This window comes from Dendrobates tinctorius, unplaced genomic scaffold (assembly GCF_039654945.1).
Source record: "Dendrobates tinctorius isolate UK_male_01 unplaced genomic scaffold, ASM3965494v1 ptg000062l, whole genome shotgun sequence".
Lineage (NCBI taxonomy): Eukaryota > Metazoa > Chordata > Amphibia > Anura > Dendrobatidae > Dendrobates > Dendrobates tinctorius.
This window is the reverse complement of record NW_027361730.1, coordinates 11,451,023-11,476,682: the sequence shown is the minus strand read 5'-3', so window position 1 is coordinate 11,476,682 and position 25,660 is coordinate 11,451,023. Positions and strand designations below refer to the sequence as shown.

Genomic DNA, 25,660 nt, shown 5'->3' with positions numbered 1-25,660 from the left:
GGAGCACTTCAGCAGTGAATAGGCAAGTAAATATGTTGTTTAATAGTGGACAACCCATTTAACCCCTTAACGTCCAATCACAGACAGAGCCAGTCATTGGACGCCTCCCCGTTTGGTGCAGGCTCCGGCGATGAGCATGCATCTTTTCTGGCACATGACAGCTGATCTGATTAGCTAACATGTGCCCAGAACAGCCACAGGTGGAATTGCGATAAAACCGCAAAACATGTTAAATGCCACTGTCAAACGCTGTCACATGACCAAGGGTCACCAATGGGTTGGCATGACAACCAGGGTCAGCAGGAGACCCCTGTGGCCGCTTGGTGGTCAGCGTTCATAGCAAGTGAGCATATCTGCTGCTACATAGAGACTATTGAAGTAAAAAAAAAAAAAAAAAGTTTAAAAATATTAAGAAAATTAAAAGTTCAAATCACCCCCTTTCACCTCATTCAAAATAAAACAATTTTTTTTTTTTTTAATTGTTTTATTTTGAATGGGGTGAAAGGGGGGTGATTTGAACTTTTATTTTTCTTAATACTTTTAAACACTTTTTTTTTTTTAACTTTATTTGGTCGCTGCAACATTGCAATAAAATGCACTAACAGGTGATCAAAAGATTGTATCTGCACCAAAATGGTATCAATAAAAACGTCAGATCGGCGCACAAAAAATAAGCCCTCACCCAATCCCAGAAAAACACCAATCGTGTCTAGGTTCTTTTTTATCTATGAACTCGTAATGACCTGGAGAATCATAATGGTAGGTCAGTTTTAGCATTTAGTGAACCTAATAAAAAAAAGCCAAACAAAAAACAAGTGTGGGATTGCACTTATTTTGCAATTTCACCGAACTTGGAATTTTTTTTCCCCGTTTTCTATAACACAACATGGTAAAACCAATCGTGTCGTTCATAAGTACAACTCGTCCCGCAAAAAATAAACCCTTACACAGAGATATTGACGGAAAAATAAAAAGTTATGGCTCTGGGAAGAAGGGGAGTGAGAAATGAAAATGCAAAACCAAAAATACCTCTGGTCGTTAAGGGGGACCTATTACCCATCTCCTATTGCCCTTTGAGGGCAGCACTGACAAGACATGCCAATTTGAACAAAGGTGTATGTTATTTAGGATTATGGCATCATTGGGTTAAAAGCTCTATTTATAAGGGACTTTCCGACCATGAAAAAAAAACAAAAAAACAAACAAAATTGTAAAAAATAGATAGGAACATTGTGACAAAAAACAAAAACACCAGTCGTGACTCACCTTTCTGACCCCCCACTGGGTCTCTGCAGTACCCAGCAGCTAATTATGTGCACTCTAGCCATGTGGTCATTGCAAATAAATACTGAGATCAGTGGGGGACACTAAAGGTACTGTCACACTTAGCGATGTACCAACGATCCCGACCAGCGATATGACGCGGTCAGGATCGCTGGTACATCGCTAAGTGGTCACTAGCGAGCTGCCACACAGGCAGATCTCACCAGCGACATCACTGGGGACGGGGGTTGCTACTTACCTGTAACACTAGGCGATCCTGCGTTCTCCCGCCCGGCTCCACGCTCGTCTCTCCACAGGAAGCGCCACAGGAAGCCCAGCAGGAAGCTGACGACGAGAAATAGTCCAGGACGTTCTCGCGCAATCAGCGATAACCAGCGGGGGGAGCCGATCGGAGGTAAGTATCAGACATAGCGATATCGCTAGCAATATCGCTATAACGTCACAAGTTATAGCGATATTGCTAGCGATATCGCTTAGTGTGACAGACCCTTAACACACAACATTCATTGTGGGTGATATTGTGACAATGTATAATTGGTGGAGAAAGGATGAATTTTATGGACCTAGGTCTTTTTCAAACTATGTAATGGCTGGGGGTCTTTATACAATGTTTATTTGGAATTTTCCTCCTGTGTGCTGCTCTTTTTGGAGAGCACCATACTCAAAGTAGATGAAAGGTCCCCTTTATAATAAAAGGTTAATTCTCCTAATGTTTCCCTATCTGCCTAGTGCTTGGGAAGGTTGGGGTACAAAGTGGTTACCTCCGGGGTCCTACACTAAACGGTTTGTGGTTCATTTGGAAATAAATAAAGAAGAGGCAAGAGGTGCAGATAATAGGACGTCTGTCTGTCTTTACTTTAATGTTACACCACATGGAAAATGTTGGGCTATGTTGCCTACAATTAAAATGGTATTGAACAGAGGGCTTCTGCAGAAACTACACTAGTATAAATACACTCAGATACAGTGATGTGCTCATGTGTAAGGTAGCACCCAAAAGCTGAGCTATATGGCTTTACAAACAAAAGAGTATTCAGGGGGAAAAAAATGAACCTGGAATCACCTGGTCAACATTTTGTGAAGATGGAATCATCTATGAAGGGGTCTGATTGAACTATTGATCCATATTTCTGCCACCATTGCATTGTATGTGGCAAATATTGCTCAACAACTGACCACTTGTTGCATTCAATAGATGTTATGTAACATGTAGAGCTTTGGAAAAGAAGCAAAAGGTGTTCTTCCATCTTCGCAAATCATTTAATCACAGGATGGGAGATAATTTGCTGTCCCATCCTTGGAATTGTCACCAATACAGAGATGGGGCTCTAAGATGCCTTCTTTAAATGGAGCAGTGGCGCGACACGAGCCACTACCTCAATTCAGGGTCTGCTGGACTTCCAGAGTTACTGGGCACAGCTTTCGGCTGTCTTAGGCAGTCCCACAGGCAATGAATGGAGCAGTGGCGTGCATTACTGGCCATTGCTGCATACACATCGGAAACTTCAAATCCTCTGGTGGATAAGGTGATAATTCACTCAGTTGGGAATAACCATTTAATTTGATTTTCTGTGTATACAGAAGATGCTGCACCTACATTGCATATGCACATGCAAACAGCTCAGATTACTAATCAAATGATAGCAGCTGCTGGAAAATTTGCTGAAAACTCCATTATAACCCTGTTTACAAGATCAGTTCATAAAAACTCCCAACCTAATCAGCAAAACAATAAAAAGGTCGCCAGATAAAGAATATGTTAAGACCCATATACATGGTGTTCTCATGCAGTTCACTCAGACACACACTTCTGCACCTCTATATTCAGCGACTTGGGGCATTAGTAATTACATACCTTTCTTACTACGCTGTAAGATTTCATTTGCTTCTTTCAGCGTGACTCCTGCTGGAGCAATAACCAGTTCATCACGCTTTGTCATCACCTATGAAAGCATTGGAATGTGCTTGGTTAGACTAAAACTGCAAGAACAGAGACAACTTTAGCAAAAGTATCCCCCAAAATACAGTGCTGAGGACTGGCAGAATCACTGGCGACATTGCAGCCCTTGTATTCCATACTGATCAACCGAATGCCACCCCTAACTATACAGAGAAGTATGCTGAGAGTTCCACCTGTTACCAGTGTCTCGCCTATAACACTCCCAACCAGGCACCAGCACCAATGACTTATAAAGTGGGTGAATGATGAGTAAAGTAATGCCACTTTTCTTCAGATTATAGGGTATGGAAAGATATCACAGAATTCAAATATTTAAATATTTATTGCTTCTTGTGAAGGACATCTATAAAATCAATATGGGAAAGCATAACAGCAGTAGAGTTACATTTAGTTGCCAAAAGGGTGAAAAGGGCTTTTGCATTCAACCTGCCACCTTAGCTTCTGGATTCTGAGCTTAAAGGGCGAATAGCAAATGGTCTGTACTAGAAGGAATATTTCATATTGTCTGTAAAGGGTGACACAGGATATTTGAAATGCAACAATTTGGCTCATCGTCACTGTTACAGAACCACCCAGCACACCAAATAGGAGATGCATGTATGATCGGTGCAATGCAAGATGCATACCCCCTAAGGCTATGTGCACATATAGATTTTGGTCCTGCGGATTTTTCCGCTCGGATATGTTACCCGCGGATTAGCCTGCGGTTTAGCCCTGCCGGTTTCACACCTCTACAATGGAGAAGGTGTGAAACCGCAGCGGAATCCGCAAACAATTGACATGCTGCGGATTTGAACCAGCAGCAAATCCGCAGCATGTGCACAGCGTTTTTCAGTTTACCATTGAAAACAATGGTACTGTACAACGCAGCTAAATCTGCTGCGGACCCGCAGAGCCAAAAATGCTGTGGATCCGCAGCAGAAACCGCACCGTGTGCACATAGCCTAATGCAGCAACCGACCGGCTGCGACCCCTGGGCAGAGGTAGACGAGATATCCCGCTTCTGACCCCCCCCCCACCTTTGTAAATCCCACGGTAAATGATCGGGGGTCGACGGCCACCTGCGGCTATTGTAATTTACGTCTGGCGTCTTAATTGGAGCCTGTTATCTACTGGCCCGCCACATATTGACCTGTCCTCTGTATGTATATATACAGTCATATGTTAAAGTTTGGGCACCCCTATTAATGATAACCTTTTTTTCTTAATAACAATTTTGGTTTTTGCAACAGCTATTTCAGTTTCATATATCTAATAACTGATGGACTCCGTTATATTTCTGGATTCAAATGAGGTTTATTGTACTAACAGAAAATGTGCAATCTGTATTCAAACAGAATTTGACCGGTGCAAAAGTATGGGCACCCTTATTTTCTTGATTTGAACACTCCTATCTACTTTTTACTGACTTCCTGAAGCACTAAATTGGTTTTGTAACCTCATTGAGCTTTGAACGTCATAGCCAGGTGTATCAAATCATGAGAAAAGGTATTTAAGGTGGCCACTTGCAAGTAGTTCTCCTATTTGATTCTCCTATGAAGAGTGACATCATGGGCTCCTCAAAACAACTCTCAAATGATCTGAAAACAAAGATTATTCAACATAGCTTTTCAGGGGAAGGATACAATAAGTTGTCTCAGAGATTTAACCTGTCAGTTTCCACTGTGAGGAACATAGTAAGGAAATGGAAGAACACAAGTACAGTTCTTGTTAAGCCCAGAAGTGGCAGGCCAAGAAAAATAACAAAGGCAGAGAAGAAGAATGGTGAGAACAGTCAAGGACAATCCACAGACCACCTCCAAAGACCTGCAGCATCATCTTGCTGCAGATGATGTCACTGTGCATCGGTCAACAATACAGCGCACTTTGCACAAGGAGAAGCTGTATGGGAGAGTGATGCGAAGGAAGCCGTTTCTGCAAGCACGCCACAAAAAGTCGCCTGAGGTATGCAAAAGCACATTTGGACAAGCCAGTTACATTTTGGAAGAAGGTCCTGTGGACTGATGAAACAAAGATTGAGTTGTTTGGTCATACAAAAAGGCGTTTATGCATGGAGGCTAAAAAACACAGCATTCCAAGAAAAACACTTGCTACCCACAGTAAAATTTGGTGGAGGTTCCATCATGCTTTGAGGCTGTGTGGCCAATGCCGGCACCGTGAATCTTGCTAAAGTTGAGGGTCGCATGGATTCAACTCAGTATCAGCAGATTCTTGACAATAATGTGCAATAATCATGACGAAGTTGAAGTTACGCAGGGGATGGATATTTCAGCAAGACAATGATCCAAAACACCGCTCCAAATCTACACAGGCATTCATGCAGAGGAACAATTACAATGTTCTGGAATGGCCATCCCAGTCCCCAGACCTGAATATCATTGAACATCTGTGGGATGATTTGAAGCGGGTTGTCCATGCTCATCGACCATCAAACTTAACTGAACTGGAATTGTTTTGTAAACAGGAATGGTCACAAATACCTTCATCCAGGAACTCATTAATAGCTACAGGAAGCAACTAGAGGCTGTTATTTTTGCAAAAGGAGGATCTACGAAATATTAATGTCACTTTTATGTTGAGGTGCCCATACTTTTGCACCGGTCAAATTTTGTTTAAATGCAGATTGCACATTTTCTGAAACTGAAATAGCTGTTGCAAAAACCAAAATTGTTATAAAGAAAAAAGGTTAACATTAATAGGGGTGCCCAAACTTTAACATATGACTATCTATCTATCTATCTATATATATATTCTGAGACTGGTGAGTAAAATGTTGTCACACTGGAAATACGTGGAGAAGCAGTGATCTTTTATATGTTCCCATGTTACAAAGCCTTCTGAGCCAGCGTTCTTCATCCAGAAGTGAGGAAAAAGCAGAGTGGATCTCCTGAAACATGGGGTGGTAATGCAAGAAGTATTACAGCACAGAAGTCCCCATTACAGTCATGTCACAGACAACAAACTTTCAATGAGGCATTGGCTCATTGAAAGTTTGTCGTCTGTGACATGACGAGTCATCCTGGAAATATGAGCCTATAACGATGGCTATAAAACGCTGAGTTACACAAATGAGTGTTCACATGGGAGGGCATCTGTAGGGCTGACGCATTCCATGTTTAACTTCTCATTCCCTCAGGAAAACAGATGCTAACAGTACACGGAAACGTGAAGGCATGTTATTCCTCTTTTTTTTATAGATGTTTTGCATATTTGTGTGTTGTTTTCGTTTTACCTTTTTTTATGTATTTATTTTAAGTGCTGTATATTTTTATATTAAAGCATAAAATCTTTAAATAAGTTTGACCTGGTATGTTCTAAAGAATCCAACAGCCTTTCAGAGAGTGTGTGACCTCGTGATTGTCTGGCAGTAACATATTTTGAGGACTCCTCACCCCGTGTCTTTGAGAAGTGGTGGCAGAAAGTTAAGACGCCTGGGTGTCCTGGATGTGTTGGAGTGGGATATATGCTCACTTTATAGCCTAAACAGAGGTTGAGAGCTGGACTGAGTGAGAGAAGATAAATTAACCCATGCAAGTGCACTCCACGCCATGTGCTGAGGAGTGTGTATTTGACATTTCGATTTAAAAAAAGTAATGACATTGGAACAATTGTACGAACCGACATTACCTCACTCAAGTACGTGGTATAGTCTTTTTCCGTCAAAAAATCTATGTCTCTTGAAGTCACAATTCCAACTAATTTGCTGCCCATTTTGCCAGTTTCTGTCACAGGCATGCCTGAAAATCCATGCCTGTTTTTAGCTTCAAACACATCTCCGACAGTATGGTTGGGACTCATCACAACGGGATCAGTAATAAACCCTTGCTCAAATTTCTGGAGGAATGGGAAGGAAGCAGAGAAGATAACGTCAGTTATATAAAACCTTGAGGGAAACCGCAATGAGGAGAAAAATAAGAAACAAGCAAATTAATAAAACTATTAAAAAATCATGGATCACACAACAAGCTATGCCCCCCCCCCCCCCAAAAAAAAAAAAAGTAATTTTTTTTTTTACACTACCTTAACTTTACGGACTTCGTTCGCTTGAAACTCTGGTGTGCAATTATGGTGAATAATCCCAATCCCGCCCATCAGCTGAAATATATGGAATCAAAAGTAAAATAGACTAAAATGCTTAGTCAAATGAAGTTATTAAGTAGCAATACTAAAGTGACATACATAATACTTCCCCCATAACTTATGAGTGCAGAATTAGTCTTTACATGAGGTCATGAAGACACCAATATAAAACTCAAAGTTTTCTTTCCCATTAAACACAATACATATAATAGGGTGCGCAGCGGACAGATCCGTGCTTCCTACTCACCGCCATAGCAATAGCCATATCGGATTCAGTCACTGTATCCATGGGAGAGGAAATCAAAGGGGTCTTCAGAGTTATCTTACGTGTTAATGCAGAAGTCAGATCCTGCAAAAGCATCAACTATTTAACCATAAATCCACATGGAGCAAACAAATATTTTTTTTTTTTAATCAGATAAATTTTTATTAAATGATAACAAGTATATCATATGACATCAAGCAGTTGTTCACATATAATCATAAATTTTTATGAACAAAACTCCCCCCCCATCCCCCCCCTCCGAGACCCCTTCAGTGTCTTCCTCATTTCTATTCCGATACTCTTTCCCACCTCCATATATACTTGTTTATTATGAACATCATCTATATCATAATACATCCTCCCCACAAATCTAACTCCATTCTACCCATGGCTGCCATATCTTATGAAATACATCGAGTTTATTTCTCTTAGTATAAATACTTTTTTCCAATGAAATTATATGCTCCACTTGTGTAAGAAAGTCTTGTCTAGTCGGAGGCTCTTCTCTGATCCAGAACCGAGCGATCAACTTCCTTGCTATGAACAACAGTCTAGCAATCGCCAGTTTGACCATGGATACCGCTACTAATTCCTCTACATACCCTAATATACAGACCAAAGGGTCTCTGGGGACTGCACAACTATATATCAATTCAATCCGACTCAATACGACTGTCCAGTACGTAGACAATCTAGGGCAATGCCACAGCATGTGCAGCATGTCTGCCCGTTCCTGCGAACATCGTGGACACTCGGAATCGGACTTCAAACCCATCTTGAACAGTCTATCAGGAGTTCTATAAGCTCTATGAATTACGTATAACGGAGACATCCTCCCAGGTTCGCTCATAGAAATCTTAGGCACATATTCTAAAATAGATTCCCATCTATCGTCATTTATCTCTCCCAATTCAACCTCCCATTTCACTCTAGACTTGATGGGATGTTTGACTAGAAAAGTGAACAATAAATCTCTATACACTTCTGAGATTGCCCCCCTTGTCACGCTGTTCTCCAAAATGGAGGCCAGCGTGATATCAAACTGGATCTCAATAAGTTTTCTCCGACATTGCGACCGATACGCATGCTGAATTCTTTTATAATGAAACAAATTTGAATGCGGTAACTGGAATTCTGTCTGCAGCTCCATAAATGACTTAAGTCTTCCCTGACCCATTAGCTATCCCATCCTTCTGATTCCTGCCTCTCTCCAGGGCCCAAATCCTTCCATTTGCCGGAATTCTGGCAAATTTATATTATCCCATACAGGAGAGTATTTGGTAAGGCCCGTGACACCCCTTATCTGTTTAACTTTTTCCCATACCTTATGAATTAGGAGAACAGTAGGAAACCGAGAGCCTAATTTTAAAAACTGCCCCCCTTCTAAACTCTCTCCCAGAGGCCATTTTCCAAACAAATATCTCAAACTACTAGGCGATTGTCCCTGTCCCGTCTCCACCCCCCATCCTCCAATATGCTGGCATTGTGCTGATAAAAAATATAACCAGGGGTTGGGAAGCGCAAAACCTCCTTCCTCCTTCGGCCTCTGCAAAGTTTCTTGTTTAAACCGTGGGCTTTCCCCCCCCCATATTAGTTCACCCAACAGCGATTTAATTTTGTGGAACCTACTCTGCGAGATCCAAATTGGAGAATTATGCAGTACATATAACAGCTGTGGCATCACAATCATTTTTAAAAGGTTCACCCTTCCAATTACCGAAAGATGTAATTTATTCCATGCTGATATTTTGGAACGAATTTTTTGTAGCAAAGGGCTTAGATTAAGTTCTTCAAACCTAGTCAAAGGAAGGGCGATTTGTATCCCCAAATATTTAAATTTCGAAACTACCTTCAATTTTGCTGACCTTCCCACCTCCCCCATATCCCCTTCTACCTCATCAATGGGCATTATGCACGATTTGTCCCAATTGATTTTGAGTCCGGAAAATTCCCCGAATTCCTCAATTAATGCCACCACGTTATCCAAATTCTCCCCTGAGTCCTCCAAAAATAGCAAAATATCGTCGGCATACAAAGACACCCTCTCCTCCTTCACTCCATAGACAAATCCTTTTATCTCTTGTGCATCCCTTATTTTAGTGGCCAGAGGTTCCACGGCGAGGGCAAACAGCAACGGAGACAACGGGCATCCCTGCCTCGTACCCCTATGTAATGAGAAACTATCAGATAATTCATTATTCACTTTAATTTTTGCCGTTGGAGAGGAGTATAGCAACCCCACCCACGATATAAACTTGGGCCCAAACCCAAGGCCCATCAAAACCGACCATAAGTACTTCCATTCTACACAATCAAAGGCCTTATGGGCATCCAAAGACACTACTACTCTCTTTCCAGCATTTTTGGCTGGAATTTGCATATTTAAATATAGCCTCCTTAAATTGATTGCTGTAGATTTATTGGGCATAAATCCCGATTGATCTGGGTGGATTACTTTATCAATCACGTGGGTCAGTCTGTTGGCCAAGGCCTTCGCCAGAATCTTTACATCTGCCGTAAGGAGTGAAATTGGTCTGTAGGACTCCGGATTCAATGGGTCCTTATCAGCTTTAGGAATGACCACCACAATGGCCTCTCTCATAGATGTAGGTAACATTCCCCTCTCCAATGACTCATTAAATACCTTCTCCAATTTGGTTATTACTTCTTCATTAAAAATTTTATACACCTCTGTCGGAATGCCATCCGCCCCCAGGGCCTTATTTCCCGCCATGTCCGCCAGTGCCACCCTCAACTCCTCCACTGCAAGCGGCCTATCCATCCATTCTCTGTCTTCATCCCCTAGTCTAGGAAGCTTAATCGCCCTCAGATACCTGTCCATCTCCTCTTGACCTTTATGTATCTTTGAGGAGTATAGCTCACTATAAAATTGTTTAAATACATCCAAAATTTGATCCCCCTGTGTAACCACATTACCTTCCTTAGATTTAATTGCATACACATGTGAGGATTCCCGTTGTGCCGAAGCTATCACAGAGCAGGTGCCCCACTTTTTCACCCTCCGCATAGAATGCCTCGTTCTGAAATGCCCGCCGTCTCTCCGCCTTACGGATGTGAAGTTTATTAACTTCCGGCTGGGCCGCTCTCATGCGGGTCTGCGTAGCTTTAGTACACTGCGCACCCAATGCTTCCTCCGCCGCCCTTAATTCCTCCATCACTGCTTCGTCTAGATTTTGAGACCTAGTCTTATATCGAGACACTGAATAAAATCCCTCTCAAAAACGCTTTCATAGTATCCCAGACTACATGACCCTCTGCACTACCTTCGTTAATCCTAAAGAATTCTCCCAGTTCCTCTCCTATCTTTCCCATATCCAGCAACCGTAGCCAAAAGGGATGAATTTTCCAACCCATACCTGTCAACCTCCCCCGTTCTCCCAATTGTAGAGATATCACCAGTGGACAATGGTCCGATAGGACTCTGGGCAAATATTCCACTTCCTGTACCAAGTTATCCATCCCCTCATTTCCCAAAGCCACATCAATGCGAGATAGGGAGCCATACGTCGCCGAGTAGCACGAGTAAGTGTAGTTCTCCATATTCCGAACTCTCCACAAGTCTATCCAACCAATTTCCCTCATGTAATTTCCAAAAGGTGTCACGTTCCCTCCCTCTCTGCTCCCCGCATGTTTACCCTTATCCCAATGATCATTTGCAATATTATTCACATCACCTATTACAAGCAACGGGACCCTAGTCCATTTCCCGGATAAGGCCAGAATTTCCTGTATCTTCTTTCCAGAAAATGGTGGAGGGATATACAAAGACACAATACATAATAATCTATTCAATATCCTACATACAATAAACACGTATTGCCCATCCTTGTCTATTATAGCCTCCACTTCTTCATATGGAGTAGAAGTGTGGATCAACACCGACACTCCCCTAGCATAGGCTGAGTACGTCGAGTGATAAGCCTTCCTCACCCACCTTTTTTGTAACATAGCTACTTTGTCTTTTACCAGATGTGTTTCTTGGAGGCAAATCACTGAGGGCCTCAGCTTCAGCAGATATTGTAAAATTGCGGCCCGTTTTGAGACGTTAGCGAGACCCCTAACGTTCCAGCTTAAAATTTTTATTCTACCCCCCATGATATGTTGCAATACCAAACATTTGACACGTTATACCTGAAGTCTCGGTCCTCCCCCCATCCCTCCCCCCCCACCCCCCCCTTCCCGCCTCTACCCCGTCTCAACCTTCCAACTGAAATAACTCTCATCCTTCTCCCCCACCCAAAAAAAACAGTTATCTCCCACAACATTTAAGCCGAAAAGAATTCTCTCTCCCTCTCTATTTGAGATCTAGGAGGGCGTTTTTACAGCCTAACAATACAAGCTCTGCACTCCAACTACTCTCCCGTCCACATTTATCAAACTGCAATAATCGTTGCGCCGCCAAACACAACCCACATAAACCAACATGGCATTACTTCATCTCAGAGATGACCATTAACTTGTCAAATTCAAACTAAATCACAGTTAGTCACTATTTCAACATCACTCAGAGTATGCTTCAATGGGACTGTCCCGCTCTGATCTTCTTTATGTTAGAGTCAAGCCAGAGTGTCGCCTCCTCTGGATTTTGAAAAAAGTGTACTCGATCCAAAGCTACAACTCTCAGCTTAGCTGGGTAAATCATTGAATAGCGCACATCCATATCTCGTAGTCGTCTTTTAACTTCTCCAAACGTCATCCGGAGCTTCTGAACCGCTGCAGAATAGTCTGGGTAGATGGAGATGCGATTGCCATCTATAGTAAGTTCCGCACAGGTCCTGGCTTTCCGCAGCAGAGTATCCCGGTCCCGATAGTTCAGAACTTTGGCCAAGATGACTCTTGGGGCTGATCCTGGGGGCAGGGGTCTAGTGGGCACACGATGTGCTCTTTCAACGGAAAACATTTTAGTGAGACCATCCCCTCCTACAGTATTTTTCAGCCATGACTCAATGTACTCAGTGGGGTTATTTCCTTCCGCTTTTTCTGGTACCCCCACAATCCTCAGATTGCTCCTACGGGCGCGGTTCTCCAGATCATCGGTTTTAAATTCCAGTTCAGCTATACGCTGCACATACTTTTTTTTCCCTTTTCAACAGATCATTAACCTGGTCTTCAGCGCTCCCCACACGTTCTTCCACCACCTCCATTCTCTGTTCAACTTTGCGCACTGCAGCATTAAATCGCAGCCATCTCTCCCTTTAAATCATCCACACGACTGTTCAAAGCCGCAAGGGCAGACTTGTTGTAAATTACCACAGAAAATATATCTTTGAGCGTCGGCTCTGCTATATCTAATGTGTCCGGCTGTTCAAGCTGGCCAGCGCGTGCAGCCACAACAGGGGATCTCTGTTCCTCCCCACCACTCTGTGGCTGGCCTCCTCCTTCCTGCTGTTTCCCAGGGATCTGCGTTGTGTCAGGTCTCTCACCTTCAGCCGCTGACCTCTCATCAGCAGCCTCCTCTGACCTCGCAAAGCGTTCCAGCCGAGCGATCACCTCCATCCGTCTTTGATATGCCGCGCTCGCCCTTGCCGCCTCCTCTGCAGCCTCGGCGCCATCTTGGGCCTGAGCGCTTCCCGACGCTGCCAGCTCCTTCTGTCTCCTGCGCGTCATCCTCGTGCAGGACTCCTCTCCACCAGGCCGTCCTCCACTCACTGCTACTCCCCGGATCTCTGCACACTCCTTGGAAAGATTTCAGCGTTCGGCGGCGCCTCAGGTATCCTTAGTAAGGGAGATTGTGGCAGGAGAGCTCCACTGCACGTCCTCTCACATCGTGCGCTAGGCCACGCCCCGAGCAAACAAATATTTACTACAATTATCATAAAATCATCTTGAAAAACAAGCAATACATTTTCATACACTAACACTGAAGGATGGCATAAATGATGACGCATAAATCTCATCAGAATATGCTTCTTGGTAATAATCAGAACTTCAATGCCAATAGGCCGATAGACAAGGAAAAACACTGACATGCAGACACTGTGGGGCTGCAGTTTACAATGTGTTCGTTCAGGAGTTGCAAGTACGGTTTTCTATTTTGTTAACTGTCAACTCATCCCTGTACATTACAAGGTGACAAAGCTTAAATTAAGTCTTTATTTCAAACTAGCTGAAGAGCCCGGCGCTGCCCGGGCATAGTAACTAACTGTGGTTAGTTATAGCAAATTATAATTATTCTCCATCCCATAGTCCCGTGCCCATATACCCATCATACATCCTCCATCCCATAGTCGAGTGCCCATATACCCATCACACATCCTTCATCTCATAGTCCCATGCCCATATACCCATCATACATATCCTCCATCCCATAGTCCCGTGCCCATATACCAGTCATACATATCCGCCATCCCATAGTCTAGTGCCCATATACCCATCACACATCCTCCATCCCATGGTCAAACATTATGACATCATAATGAGCGGCGGGGCTTGATACATACGTTTTCCCCATTATGTAGACAGGGGCAAAATTGTTTGGTGAATTGGAACGCGCAGGATTAAAATTTCACCTCACAACATAGCCTAGGACACTCTCGGGGTCCAGACGTGTGACTGTGGCAAATTTTGTGGCTGTAGCTGCGACGGTGCAGATGCCATTCCCGGACACACACACACACACACACACACACACACACACACACACACACTTGAGATTTATATATTAGATGGAGACGTTCAGCTGCAGTTGTTCAAATGACCACAAGATGGTGGTAGAGTCCATTAGGACAACATGAAGAGAATAGGAGCATGCACATCAATGCTGATAATCTCACATGCAAATTGTCCCATCAGAGAGGAAGAGGACTAGAACTCTACTGCCACCTATAGGAAGTGACAATCCTAAAATCCTCTTCCTCTCTGAAGAGACAATTTGCATATTTCCCAGAGGAGCATTGCAGCTTAAACGTCTCCTCACCTTGGCATGTCAGGCTTTGTAAGGAGAAAACATTACCCTTTGGATCCTGATAATATCACATAACACATCTAAGCTTGGATCCCATTGATCTCCCTTTTGCTTGGAATATTGTAGGATTTCCAGTACATGGTTTGAGCCTGCACCAGAGGGTCCTAACCTAGCGTCAGCTTCACACATCCACATTTCATGGGCCATGTTCAGAATGCAGTCATGGTGCTCTCACAATCAAATTATGACTAACATATAATTGATATACAACTGACCGCAGGCCTCCTGACCAGAAGCAACAGCCCCTATTTTGAGTCAGAAAATTGCTGTCGGTACATGGCCCATGAAATGCAGATATGTGGAGCTGGCCCTAGGTTAGGGCCCACCGGTGCTGGTTCTAACCATCTACTGAAAAATCTTCCATGCAACGGCTGGATCAACTCAAAGCTTAGATTTATTATGCGAGATTGATTCCGGAAATTTTTGAGCATCGCAAAATGATCTTAAGTGCTCAATAGATCCATTTCACTGCGGAAATCATTCCATTAAGAAGATGCTGCTGTACTAGCTTATCAACCAGTAATGGCGCAATTGTGCTGCTCTCAGCTGGACCGCATTACTTATAAAAGGGACACAATTTAGTTTGGTCACCACACAGCTCTAGACTTGTTGGGGACAAACAGGAAAGGGATATGCACATTGTATAACCTTATGGGATTAAGAGGATCACTCACCACTTCATCTGCAGTAAAATCAATAAATCCAGGAAGAATCAAAAAGTCACTGAAAAAGAAATAAGCGAGATGAGCAAACTACTTTATTTCTGTAGCAGCAGTGCAGTACGCATGCAAAAACTGAATACACCCAAACATAACATCTGACAATTCCTCTGTAGCCAGCCTCCAAACACCATTGGTCTTACCACTTGCCTGATCAAAGCTTTTCAGTATAGGCCATCTAAAGTGAAAATCTACACAGCCGAGATCCCAAAGATCACAACTTCTTTAAGCTTTGAATAGAGCGCTCTACAGATCCTCCCCTGCTGTTCCAGCAGACAGGATACTCATGACCTCTGTTCTTGTGATTGGTACCGACTTTGAGGCAACTCCGACAATGCAGTTTCCTTAAGGCCCCTTTCACATGTCCGTGGCTCCGGTTCGGGTGGTGACAGTTTTCACACGTAGACCCATTCACATGAATGGATCTATACACATGTCAGTGTGTTTCCACGGACCGTGTGTCCATGTGCCCCACATGTAGACATGTCTGCTTTTTTTTGCCGTCAGCACGGGTAGCAAAACGTCCCGCACACGTGCACATGGAGAACACACATTGATGTCCTCAGTGTGACACGGACAGCCGCCGGGAAAGAAGGGCTACTGTAAGCATTGCTCCCCGGCAGCTGGTGCTGAAGCCAGCTGTCAATCTCCCCTGCCGGCAAGCAAAGGAGAATGATGACAACCGGCTTCAGCACTAGCTGCCGTGGAACAGTGCTAACAGTAGCCCTTCTTCCCCGGCGGCTGTCCGTGTGATACTGATGCAGCACACGGGTGGCACACATTTGCCACACGTAGTACACACACGGACATCTCCGGTACCAGAAATATACAGACGTGTGAAAGGGGCCTTAAGTGGTCATCTAATCAGGACTATGCAAAGAGCAGCTCCTATGCAAGACCTGGCACAATCATCTATGTAGAATTGTAGACACCTAGTAACATCACTTTCCACTGCTGAGGTTGCAGGGTGCATGTAAAACACAGGAGCTTGGCTTGCCAGCTACAGATAACCATTCAGGGTTCTAGCTAAAACAGGGAAAAAGTGTCATGGTCTGCTGGCTATATTTGGTTTGGAGTATTTAGGGTTAAATCCGGATAGCCTCCTTTTGGCTTCTGAGGATTTTTATAGCCTCTTTGGGGGGCATGCTTTGTCGGTTATACTTTTGCCCTCGGCTGAGTGTGTCAACCTCTGTGTGCCTGTACCTTGTGCCTGTGGTCTAGCTTGCTTGTATGGTTCTGTCCCCCGTTGTGATTTTGCCTTCTGATTCTGTACTGTATCTGCTTCTCCGGTTTTCCGACTCCTGCTACGTACTTAACTATTCCTGATTGGCCTGCTCCTTGTGTACTGCGTTTGTCTCACTCGTTTTACTGACCTCGGCTTGTCTTGGATTACGCTTCCCCCCTTGTGCTCCGTCATTTCCTTGGTGTCCGATGGTCCCCTTTCCCCTCTCCTCCGCCCCGGGGTCTCTGTAGTGTCCCGCACTCCTCTCCAGCAGCAGGCTAAGACCCGTCACCTACCCCTCTGACCTGCGGTCACATGTCACAGGTCCTGTCAGTGCACTCACTACCAGGTGCTCTGCTTACCCCAGCCCTGCTGTATCGCTGACACCTCACCCAGCTCCCGGACGCTGTGAGTACTGTCACAGGCCGTCAGAGGCTCCTTGCTGTCACTGTCAGGACTGCTTAAACTGCTCGTGAGTGCCCACCTGGCGGTTTCTCCTGACAAAAAGGACTTAAAGGGGTTGTCCACTACTAGGACAAACCTTCTTGAACTAAAGGTTTGGCCCTGATAAAATAAACCTATACTCACCTCCCAGTGGTGTCGGCACTCGAGGTCCCGGGGCTCTCGTGCGGTGTTGTGACATGTGATCCCGGCGCCCAATTAGCAGTGACGTCATTTCTCCACCTTTGTACAGATTGCATATGAAGAGGACGTTTGGGCTGCAGTTGATACCAGACTACTTCATGTTCAATCCGTACAAAGGCGGAGACAGTGATTCCAGTACTGATTGGGCGCCGGGCTCACGTGTCACAACACCACACGAGAGCCCTAGGACAAAGCGCCAACACCACTGGATCAGCACCAGTACAGGAGGGGAGTATAGGTTTTTATTTTATTGGGACCAAGCATTTAGTTCAAGAAGGGGTTGTCCTAGTAGTGGAAAAAAACCTTTAAATCACAGCACTTTCAATCAGACGTAGAAAAAAAATAATTTCAGAAAAAAAATTCCCAGAAAAAGGAAAGGAACTGGCACTTTGGGAGTGGCACTCATAACAGATAGAGCCCCTAGTGTGTTGTGTCAGCCTGCAACAGCCGTAACATCCGCCCTATGTTAAAATGTTCCTGGTCTCAACATAAAATTAAAATATCAAATATTTGTTGATGACCCACTACACATTTAGAATCATTGAGAAGTCACCGAGACATTTTAAAGAGTAACGGCACGGTGGCTCAGTGGTCCTGGGTTCGAATCCCACCAAGGACAACATCTGCAAGGAGTTTGTATGTTCTCCCCGTGTTTGCGTGGGTTTCCTCCGGGCACTCCGGTTTCCTCCCACATTCTAAAGACATACTAATAGGGAATTTAGATTGTGAGCCCCATCGGGGACAGTGGTGATGATGCGTGCAAAAATGTAAAGCGCTGCGGAATATGTTAGCGCTATATAAAAATAAAGATTATTATTTAGATTATTATTAACTAAACTTTTACAATTTATATTAGACGCTTTAATTGCCCACTGATTGGTGAAGTCCTGGGTCCTGAGACTTCCATCAATCGCGCAAATGACTGCCGAGAAGGGAGCAGCTCAGGAGGCAGGAGTGTACACAGCAGAGGATGAAAACAAAAAAGTGCCTGACTTATACTGAATCCATGTTCTGCTCTGTGCACTCCTGCCTCCTGAGCTGCTCACTTCACAACCATCATCTGAGCACTCTGTGGGGTCTTAGGACACAGACATCACCTATCTGCCAACATTTAAAGTGCCTAATAAACATATGAAAAAAATAAGTTAAACATTTAGCTACGCCAAAAAAAAAAAAAAAAAAAAAAGTTTAAAAGCAAATTTCAGCCTTTAGTTCTGTTTAAAGTAATGTAGATTTCTTAAACTCAGAAGTCCTGACAACACGGGCACTGCTTCCTGAAGCAATAATCAAAGTGCGGTTAATGGTAAACTATATCCAATTTCTGATACATGACAGAAGCAGCAGAATGTACAACACCAAGGACTACAATTATTACACAAAGCTATGCCATCCGCATGAAGCTAGAAGAAAGCAGATGGGCTTCAACAGCAGACTGCCAATCCCTAGCTGCTGACTAATCTCTGGAAATACTGACTTACCTAATGCAAATGCAATCGCCAACTGCAAGAGGATTCTGTCTACAGGAGGGAATTCTAGTAGCTAAGCATGTGAACACTTAAGGTACTGTCACACTAAGCGATATCGCTAGCAATATCGCTATAACTTGTGACGTTATAGTGATATTGCTAGAGATATCGCAGTGTCTGATACTTACCTACGACCCGCTCCCCCGCTGGTTATCGCTGATCGCGCGAGAACGTCCTGGACTGTTTCTCGTCGTCAGCTTCCTGTGGAGAGACTAGCGTGGAGCCGGGCGGGAGGACGCAGGATCGCCTAGTGTGACAGGCAAGTAGCGACCCCGTCCCCTGCGATGTCGCTGGTGAGATCTGCCTGTGTGGCAGCTCACTAGCGACCACTTAGCGATGTACCAGCGATCCTGACCGCGTCATATCGCTGGTCGGGAACGCTGGTACATCGCTAAGTGTGACAGTACCTTTAGAGCAGGGGTCCCCAACCGCCGGTCCGCGGCCCAGCACCGGGCCGCTGCAGTGCCCTTGCCGGTCCGCGGACACAAGGGGAGCCAGGGGCGGTCAGTGACATAGCGGGGACTGGGGCGGCGCGCAGCAGCTCTTAGCGGCGGGCAGGGAGCGATCAAGCAGCTCCGCTGCCTGCAAGAGGGAATAGCAGGAGCGGAGCTGCAAGGACCCGTCCAGCTTCCTGCCCGCCGCCCGCGCTTCCTGTCTCTGACTGACACAGAGAGGAGAGCGCGGCTGCTGTGTCAGAGCGAGGAAGCGCGGGCGGCGGGCAGGTGAGAGGAGAGAGGTGGTGTCTGTGTGTATATGTATGTCTGTCTGTGTGTGTGTGTATAATGTGTGTACATGTATGTCTGTGTGTGTGTTGGTCTGTGTTTGTGTAGCCTGGCCCTGGAGGAGATGGGGACATGAGGAGAAGGCCATGAGGGGAGTGATGGGGTGAAGGCAATGATGGGGAGAGGGGAGTGATGGGGTGAAGGCAATGATGGAGAGACGGCAGTGATGGGGTGAAGGCAGTGATGGGGAGAAGGGAGTGATGGGGTGAAGGCAATGATGGAGAGACAGCAGTGATGGGGTGAAGGCAATGATGGAGAGACAGCAGTGATGGGGTGAAGGCAATGATGGGGAGACAGCAGTGATGGGGTGAAGGCAATGATGGGGAGAAGGGAGTGATGGGGTGAAAGCAATGATGGGGAGAAGGGAGTGATGGGGTGAAGGCAATGATGGGGAGAGGGGAGTGATGGGGTGAAGGCAGTGATGGGGAGACGGCAGTGATGGGGAGACGGCAGTGATGGGGAGACGGCAGTGATGGGGAGACGGCAGTGATGGGGAGACGGCAGTGATGGGGAGACGGCAGTGATGGGGAGACGGCAGTGATGGGGAGACGGCAGTGATGGGGAGACGGCAGTGATGGGGAGACGGCAGTGATGGGGAGACGGCAGTGATGGGGAGACGGCAGTGATGGGGAGAAGGCAATGATGGGGAGAGGGGAGTGATGGGGTGAAGGCAATGATGGGGAGAGGGGAGTGATGGGGTGAAGGCAATGATGGGGAGAGGGGAGTGATGGGGTGAAGGCAATGATGGGGAGAAGGCAATGATGGGGAGACGGCAGTGATGGGGAGACAGCAGTGATGGGGAGAAGGCAATGATGGGGAGAAGGCAATGATGGGGAGAAGGCAATGATGGGGAGAAGGCAATGATGGGGAGAAGGGGGTGATGGAGCACTTATTCAAAACCTATGGTGAGTTGAGTCACATTATAAATGTTATAAGTATGCACTGCTACACTACAACCGTGTCCATAGCCCCGCCCCCTTATGACCAAAGCCCCGCCCCTGCCACACCTCCATCCCCGCCCTGCCGGGCCATGGAAGAATGGTCTTGCTTGAAACCGGTCCCCGGTGCAAAAAAGGTTGGGGACCACTGCTTTAGAGGGTTATTCCCAAAATAACAGTGTGGTCTTATAATCATTTACACATTCATACATTTGCGCCTATATAAAACTCATTTTTAAATCTGCCCCAGTTTGTACATATCACTCCCCAAAGGATGGCCCTCCAGCTGCCATTGGATCCATTCTTCTTTTGTTCTTGTACTCTTGGTCTATCATGTGTAGTCTCTCAGCTGGCTTCCAACATAGCGCTGTCCTGCCCCCAGCACCAACAGTGTAGAAGAGGCTCTATCCTCCTGTACAACTCCGCTCTCGGCACATCTCCTGCAGTATAGCGGCTTGTGTACATTAGCTACTGTAGTTTTCAGCAGAGCTCGACTGTCCTTCACTGCTGCACGATAGAGCTTGTAGTAACTAGGCTCAGCAGAGATGAGCCATGCCTGCAGAAAACAGCCAAGTGATGTGAAACTGCAAATACCACACTGTCAAGATGCAGCTTGTATTTCCAAGTGCATCAGACAAGCAGCATTTCAATTTCACATCACTGACCTTTCAGCAGCAGGCAACAAACAGCTCTGCCCCACCTAGTTATTACAAGCTCAAGAGCAGACCTTGGGGCTGGAAAATTTGTCTGTAAAAGAAACCAGTGATGTAAGAACAATATAGACATCTACGGAAATAGATTGCAAAGTATACACGAGAGGAACACAGCCACTACAACTGGATGGATTCAGTGGCTACTGGATGGCAATATGGAAGTGGGAGTTGGGGATATAATATACATGCACATTATTATAAGACCCAGTCATAGGCATTAGGGGAAAAACCTTTTAAAATGGAGGACATCAGATTTATGCACAGTGGGAAACATGAACCAGATACTGGCTGTGCAATTGTAGGCAGGCATGTTTTACTCTGAAGATAATAAAAAAAAAAAAAAAAGCAATATGAATACAAAATTAGTCCAAAATATTGAAACTATGGCACTTCAAAATACTTAAGCACACCACAAGGGGTACTGGTGTCATGAAACAATAGACCCAATGAAGAGATCCAAAGAAGAACGCATATAATAAAATAGTAAATTTCATTTCTATCATATAAAAATATGCACACAAACAATATGGCACGGAATACAAGCACAAAAGAGTGCAAGCAGAAGGGGGCACCAAAGCAACACTCTATATAAGATCCTGTATATTTTCAATGTGAAAAAATATATATCGCAAAAAATTTTTAGTGACTAGGCACACCAGTTTATGTAAAAAAGTTGATAAATCATACATTACACCAGGTCCATGTTAGCGCAAATTCACAGTGAATGATTCATGTAGTCTAACTGGATGACGACAAAATGAATGATACGGCGCTAAAATTTCTCAAAGAGCTTTATCTTGCCCCAAAAGACACATATAAAGAATCAAGTACCCGTTATAATATAACCGCTTCTAGGACCGCTATGTATAATAACTTAAAAGGTTGCCACAAGTCCAAAGGAGTGAGCCGTCCGTGCCCCCTCGCCCCGACGCGCGTTTCGCCCGCAGCTTCTTCCGGGGGCGTGACCAGCAGGGGTATGGGAGGGTTTCTTATACCGCAAGGTGGCCAAAAGAAACAATGGATTTGATTAGAAGGACGAGCTCCGCAATGACTCACTCAAGACTATTACAGCGCAGGCGCCCGTCAGAATCCCTGCCAATTCATAATAGAACTTCCCAGGATAGCGCTATCTGGACCGCAAGATAACACACAAAACGGGCCAAAAGTAAGCGCTCCAGGAAGTACGTGGAGGGGTGACGGTATCCGCATGCGCACAATCCTTAAAGGAGGCAGAGCAGGGAATAAGTGAAACCAAGTAAAATAGAATTAGACTTACCGGTAATTCGGTTTCTAGGAACCTTCCACGACAGCTACATCGGAGGATGTCTTCCCGCCATAATAAGGGACAGGAACACAGAGGTTAAATACCCCTCCCCCTCCTGCAACCACCAGTTTTTTCCTGGACACCAGTATGAATAGTTACCACCAAAGTGCAGGAATCATCCAATAAGAATATCAGATAGGGAGGGAAATTAGTGCTGTCGTGGAAGGTTCCTAGAAACCGAATTACCGGTAAGTCATTCTATTTTCTCCAGTCACCTTCCACGACAGCTACATCGGAGTAATACCAATAGCTAATTTCTCTAGGGGGGGGGGAATCATGGCATGCAGCACTTGTCTGCCAAATGTTAAATCCCCAATGAAATTTAGCCTGTAACGCCTGGTGAACGTATGGATGGAGGACCAGGTGGCGGTTCTGCATATCCGCTCTGACGAAGCATTCCCTTTTTTGCCCATGATGTTGCTATCGCACAGGTAGAATGTGCCCTAAGTGAGGCGGGTGGAGCCATCTTCTGTGATGCGTAGGTCAGGCAAATAGATTGTGTGATCCAATTCGCGATCGCGTTCTTTGACGCCTTCTTGCCCTTATTTCGTCCCGAGAACTGGATGAATAATCCGCTAGGCTTCACTCTATTGTCGGTAGACAGGACCACTCTGCAAAATGTCGATAGTGTGGAAGGTCTCTTCCTTAGGGTTGGAAGAGCTGGGACGAATGAGGACAGTACAATGTCCTGATCCCTATGAAAGTTTGAGTAGAAAGGCATGATCTAATCTCAAGATATCTGTAATGATTGCAAGGTAAGCTTCTTGAATTGACAGGGACTGCAATTCTCCTACACGTCTAGCCGCAGTAATTGCGACTAAGAGGACGGTTAAAGGGTTAGGTTTTCATGGTCATGGAATCTAGAGGCTCAAATGGATCTTAGGTTAGGGTGTTGAGCACTGTGTTGAGATCCCAAGGAGGCCCCTGACTCGGGAGTTTAGGACGAATCCTGGCTGCCGAAGCCATAAAATAGTTTGATCCAGCGGTGGCTGGCCAGGTTAAGATCAAAAAAGGTGCTAAGAGTTGATATTTATACCTTTAGTGTGCTGGGGATAAGGACCTGTTCTAGACCTTTTGTAAACATCTAGGGTCTGTGCGGCACTTGGATGGAAGGGATCAGGGGTGCCTGGAGAGCACCAGGACGTAAACCTTTTCCCAGACCTTGGCATAGAAGGCCTTGGTTATTGGTTTTTGGCTTTCCTGAAGGGTTTGGATTACCCTATCCGAGAACCATTTGGCTCTTAGGAATTCGGCCTCAACCATGCTGCCAGGTTCCATTTGCCTACGTCCAGGTGTAGCAGAGGACCTTGGTGAAGGAGGTCGCCCTTTTTGGGGTAGAAGCCAGGGCCTTCCTGGGCCATGGCAAGTAGGGCACTGTACCAACTTCTTCCGGGCCACAGAGGTGCGATTAGTATTGTGGGAACTCTGTCCCTCTGGATTTCCTGAGATTTTTTTTTTGTCTGCATCGGTATGGGTGGGCAGGTATATGCGAGGTTGGAATCCCACCATTGGGTGAAGGGCATCTATTCCTTGCACTCCGTCCATGTGGTTGAGGGAGACGAATACCCCTGTCTTCGCATTTTGCCTGTTGGCAACTAGGTCCACCTTCGCCCCATCTTGAGGCTAGGGACACGAATACCAACTGGTCCAGGCGCCACTCCTCCAGATGAACGTCTTCTCGACTGAGGAAATCTGCCTGGGTGTTGTCTGATCCTTTCAGACGCACTGACCAGGAGAAGATCCTTGCTGCTATTGCCTTCAGGCCAGCGTACTTCGTACACCCTTGGCTGGAGATAGGCCACTGTGGTTATGTTGTCTGAGTAGATGCAGACGTGGCGATTTTGGATTAGCGATGACGTCTTTTAGCGCTTTAACTAGCGCCTTCAGTTCTCTCAGATTTGAGGAACTGGTGCTGATGCTCGGCAGCCATCGCCACTGAAAATAGGATCTCTCTACTACTGCGCCCCAGCCTCGTTGGCTGGCATCTGAGCGGAGTGTTTTCAGGGGAACCTGAATCTGGCTGACTACCTTCTGAAGATTTTGGTAGTTCAACCACCACCTCAGGGCCGGTTTAACCTGACCAGGGAGGGGAATCCTTCAGGATAATGGAATTTGTCACCACGTACGCCAGTCGGATCTTGGAATGTAAAAGCACGAGGCTTTGTAGAATTTGGGTGTGGGCTTGAGCCCAAGAAACCGCCTGGGTGCATGTGGTCAGAGATCCTAGAGCATATATTGACTCTGCGGGTCGGTGCCCGCTGGTCCTGAACCAGGTTCTTTTGTGGACAAGGTCGACCTGACAAACCTTAGGTAGGAAGGATGTTTCTGTCCTTGAGTCCGAGAGAACTCCCAGAAGTTTCTATTGGTGGGATAGACCAGGTTCGGTATCCAACCCAGGGATCTTAATATCCCCGGGGTCTTTCCTACGTCCATCTTCTGACATGAGATAGATGGTATAGAGAGGAGGAAGTCGTCCAGACATGGGATAATGCCTATCCCCTGGCGCCGGATGAAAATCACTGCTTCCGCCATGATCTTGGAGAGATACATGGTCGGATGGATTGGCACATGGTAATATGCACCCTTCAGATGTACCGTTGCCATTACCCAGTTCTGTCCGATGAGCGGGACTGCCCCTGATTGACTCCATTTTGAATTGCCTGTACCGAACCGATTCGTTTAATGGCTTCAAGTTTATGATGATTCGGTTTTTCTCTGATGGCTTTGTCATCAGGAAGGGACATGCGTAATGGCAGTGTCCTTCTCCCGCTTTGGCACCCGCGCGTTCTACCGGAGCAGATCTCTTGGTAAGGAGCCCTGAAGGTGTGGAGGCTGTAGGGAGGTTACCCCTAAGCATTACGGGGAAGGACTCTCGAACCCAATTTTTAGTTCATCTCGTATGGTACGGTGGGACCCACTGATTTGTGGAGATGGACTGCCAGTGGATTAAAAAAAGAGCGAGACCACCCCCAACCAGGCGTCATTGCTTATCTGGGGTCTGTTGATGGTTAGGGACAAGGATGTTCCTGCCCTTGCCCCCCTAGACACTTCCTGAGTATGTCAACAGGACCAGGGATTCCCAGCCAGTCTCTCATGCCGGTACTGGCCCAGCCTCAAGCTGCTTAGCGGCTGTGATCTGACGAGGGCATGCAAATTCAGCTTAGGCCTCTTTCACACATCAGGTTTTCGGCGTCAGGCGCGATCCGGCGCTTTTGAC

The 25,660-nt window shown here is 45.6% G+C and overlaps 1 protein-coding gene across 8 annotated transcripts in view; it reads right to left on the bottom strand.

Moving 5' to 3' along the window:
• The window catches only part of IMPDH1 (inosine monophosphate dehydrogenase 1), a 102,876-nt gene that overhangs the window by 48,442 nt on the left and 28,774 nt on the right, over nt 1–25,660 (bottom strand). For all 8 annotated transcript variants that reach the window (XM_073579249.1, XM_073579247.1, XM_073579246.1 and 5 more), the window contains 5 exons: nt 15,249–15,297; nt 7,572–7,673; nt 7,265–7,339; nt 6,872–7,078; nt 3,140–3,227 (listed from right to left, as the gene is read on the bottom strand). In XM_073579249.1, coding sequence (XP_073435350.1) covers nt 3,140–3,227; nt 6,872–7,078; nt 7,265–7,339; nt 7,572–7,673; nt 15,249–15,297 — 521 coding nt within the window. The remainder of the gene's footprint in view (nt 1–3,139; nt 3,228–6,871; nt 7,079–7,264; nt 7,340–7,571; nt 7,674–15,248; nt 15,298–25,660) is intronic.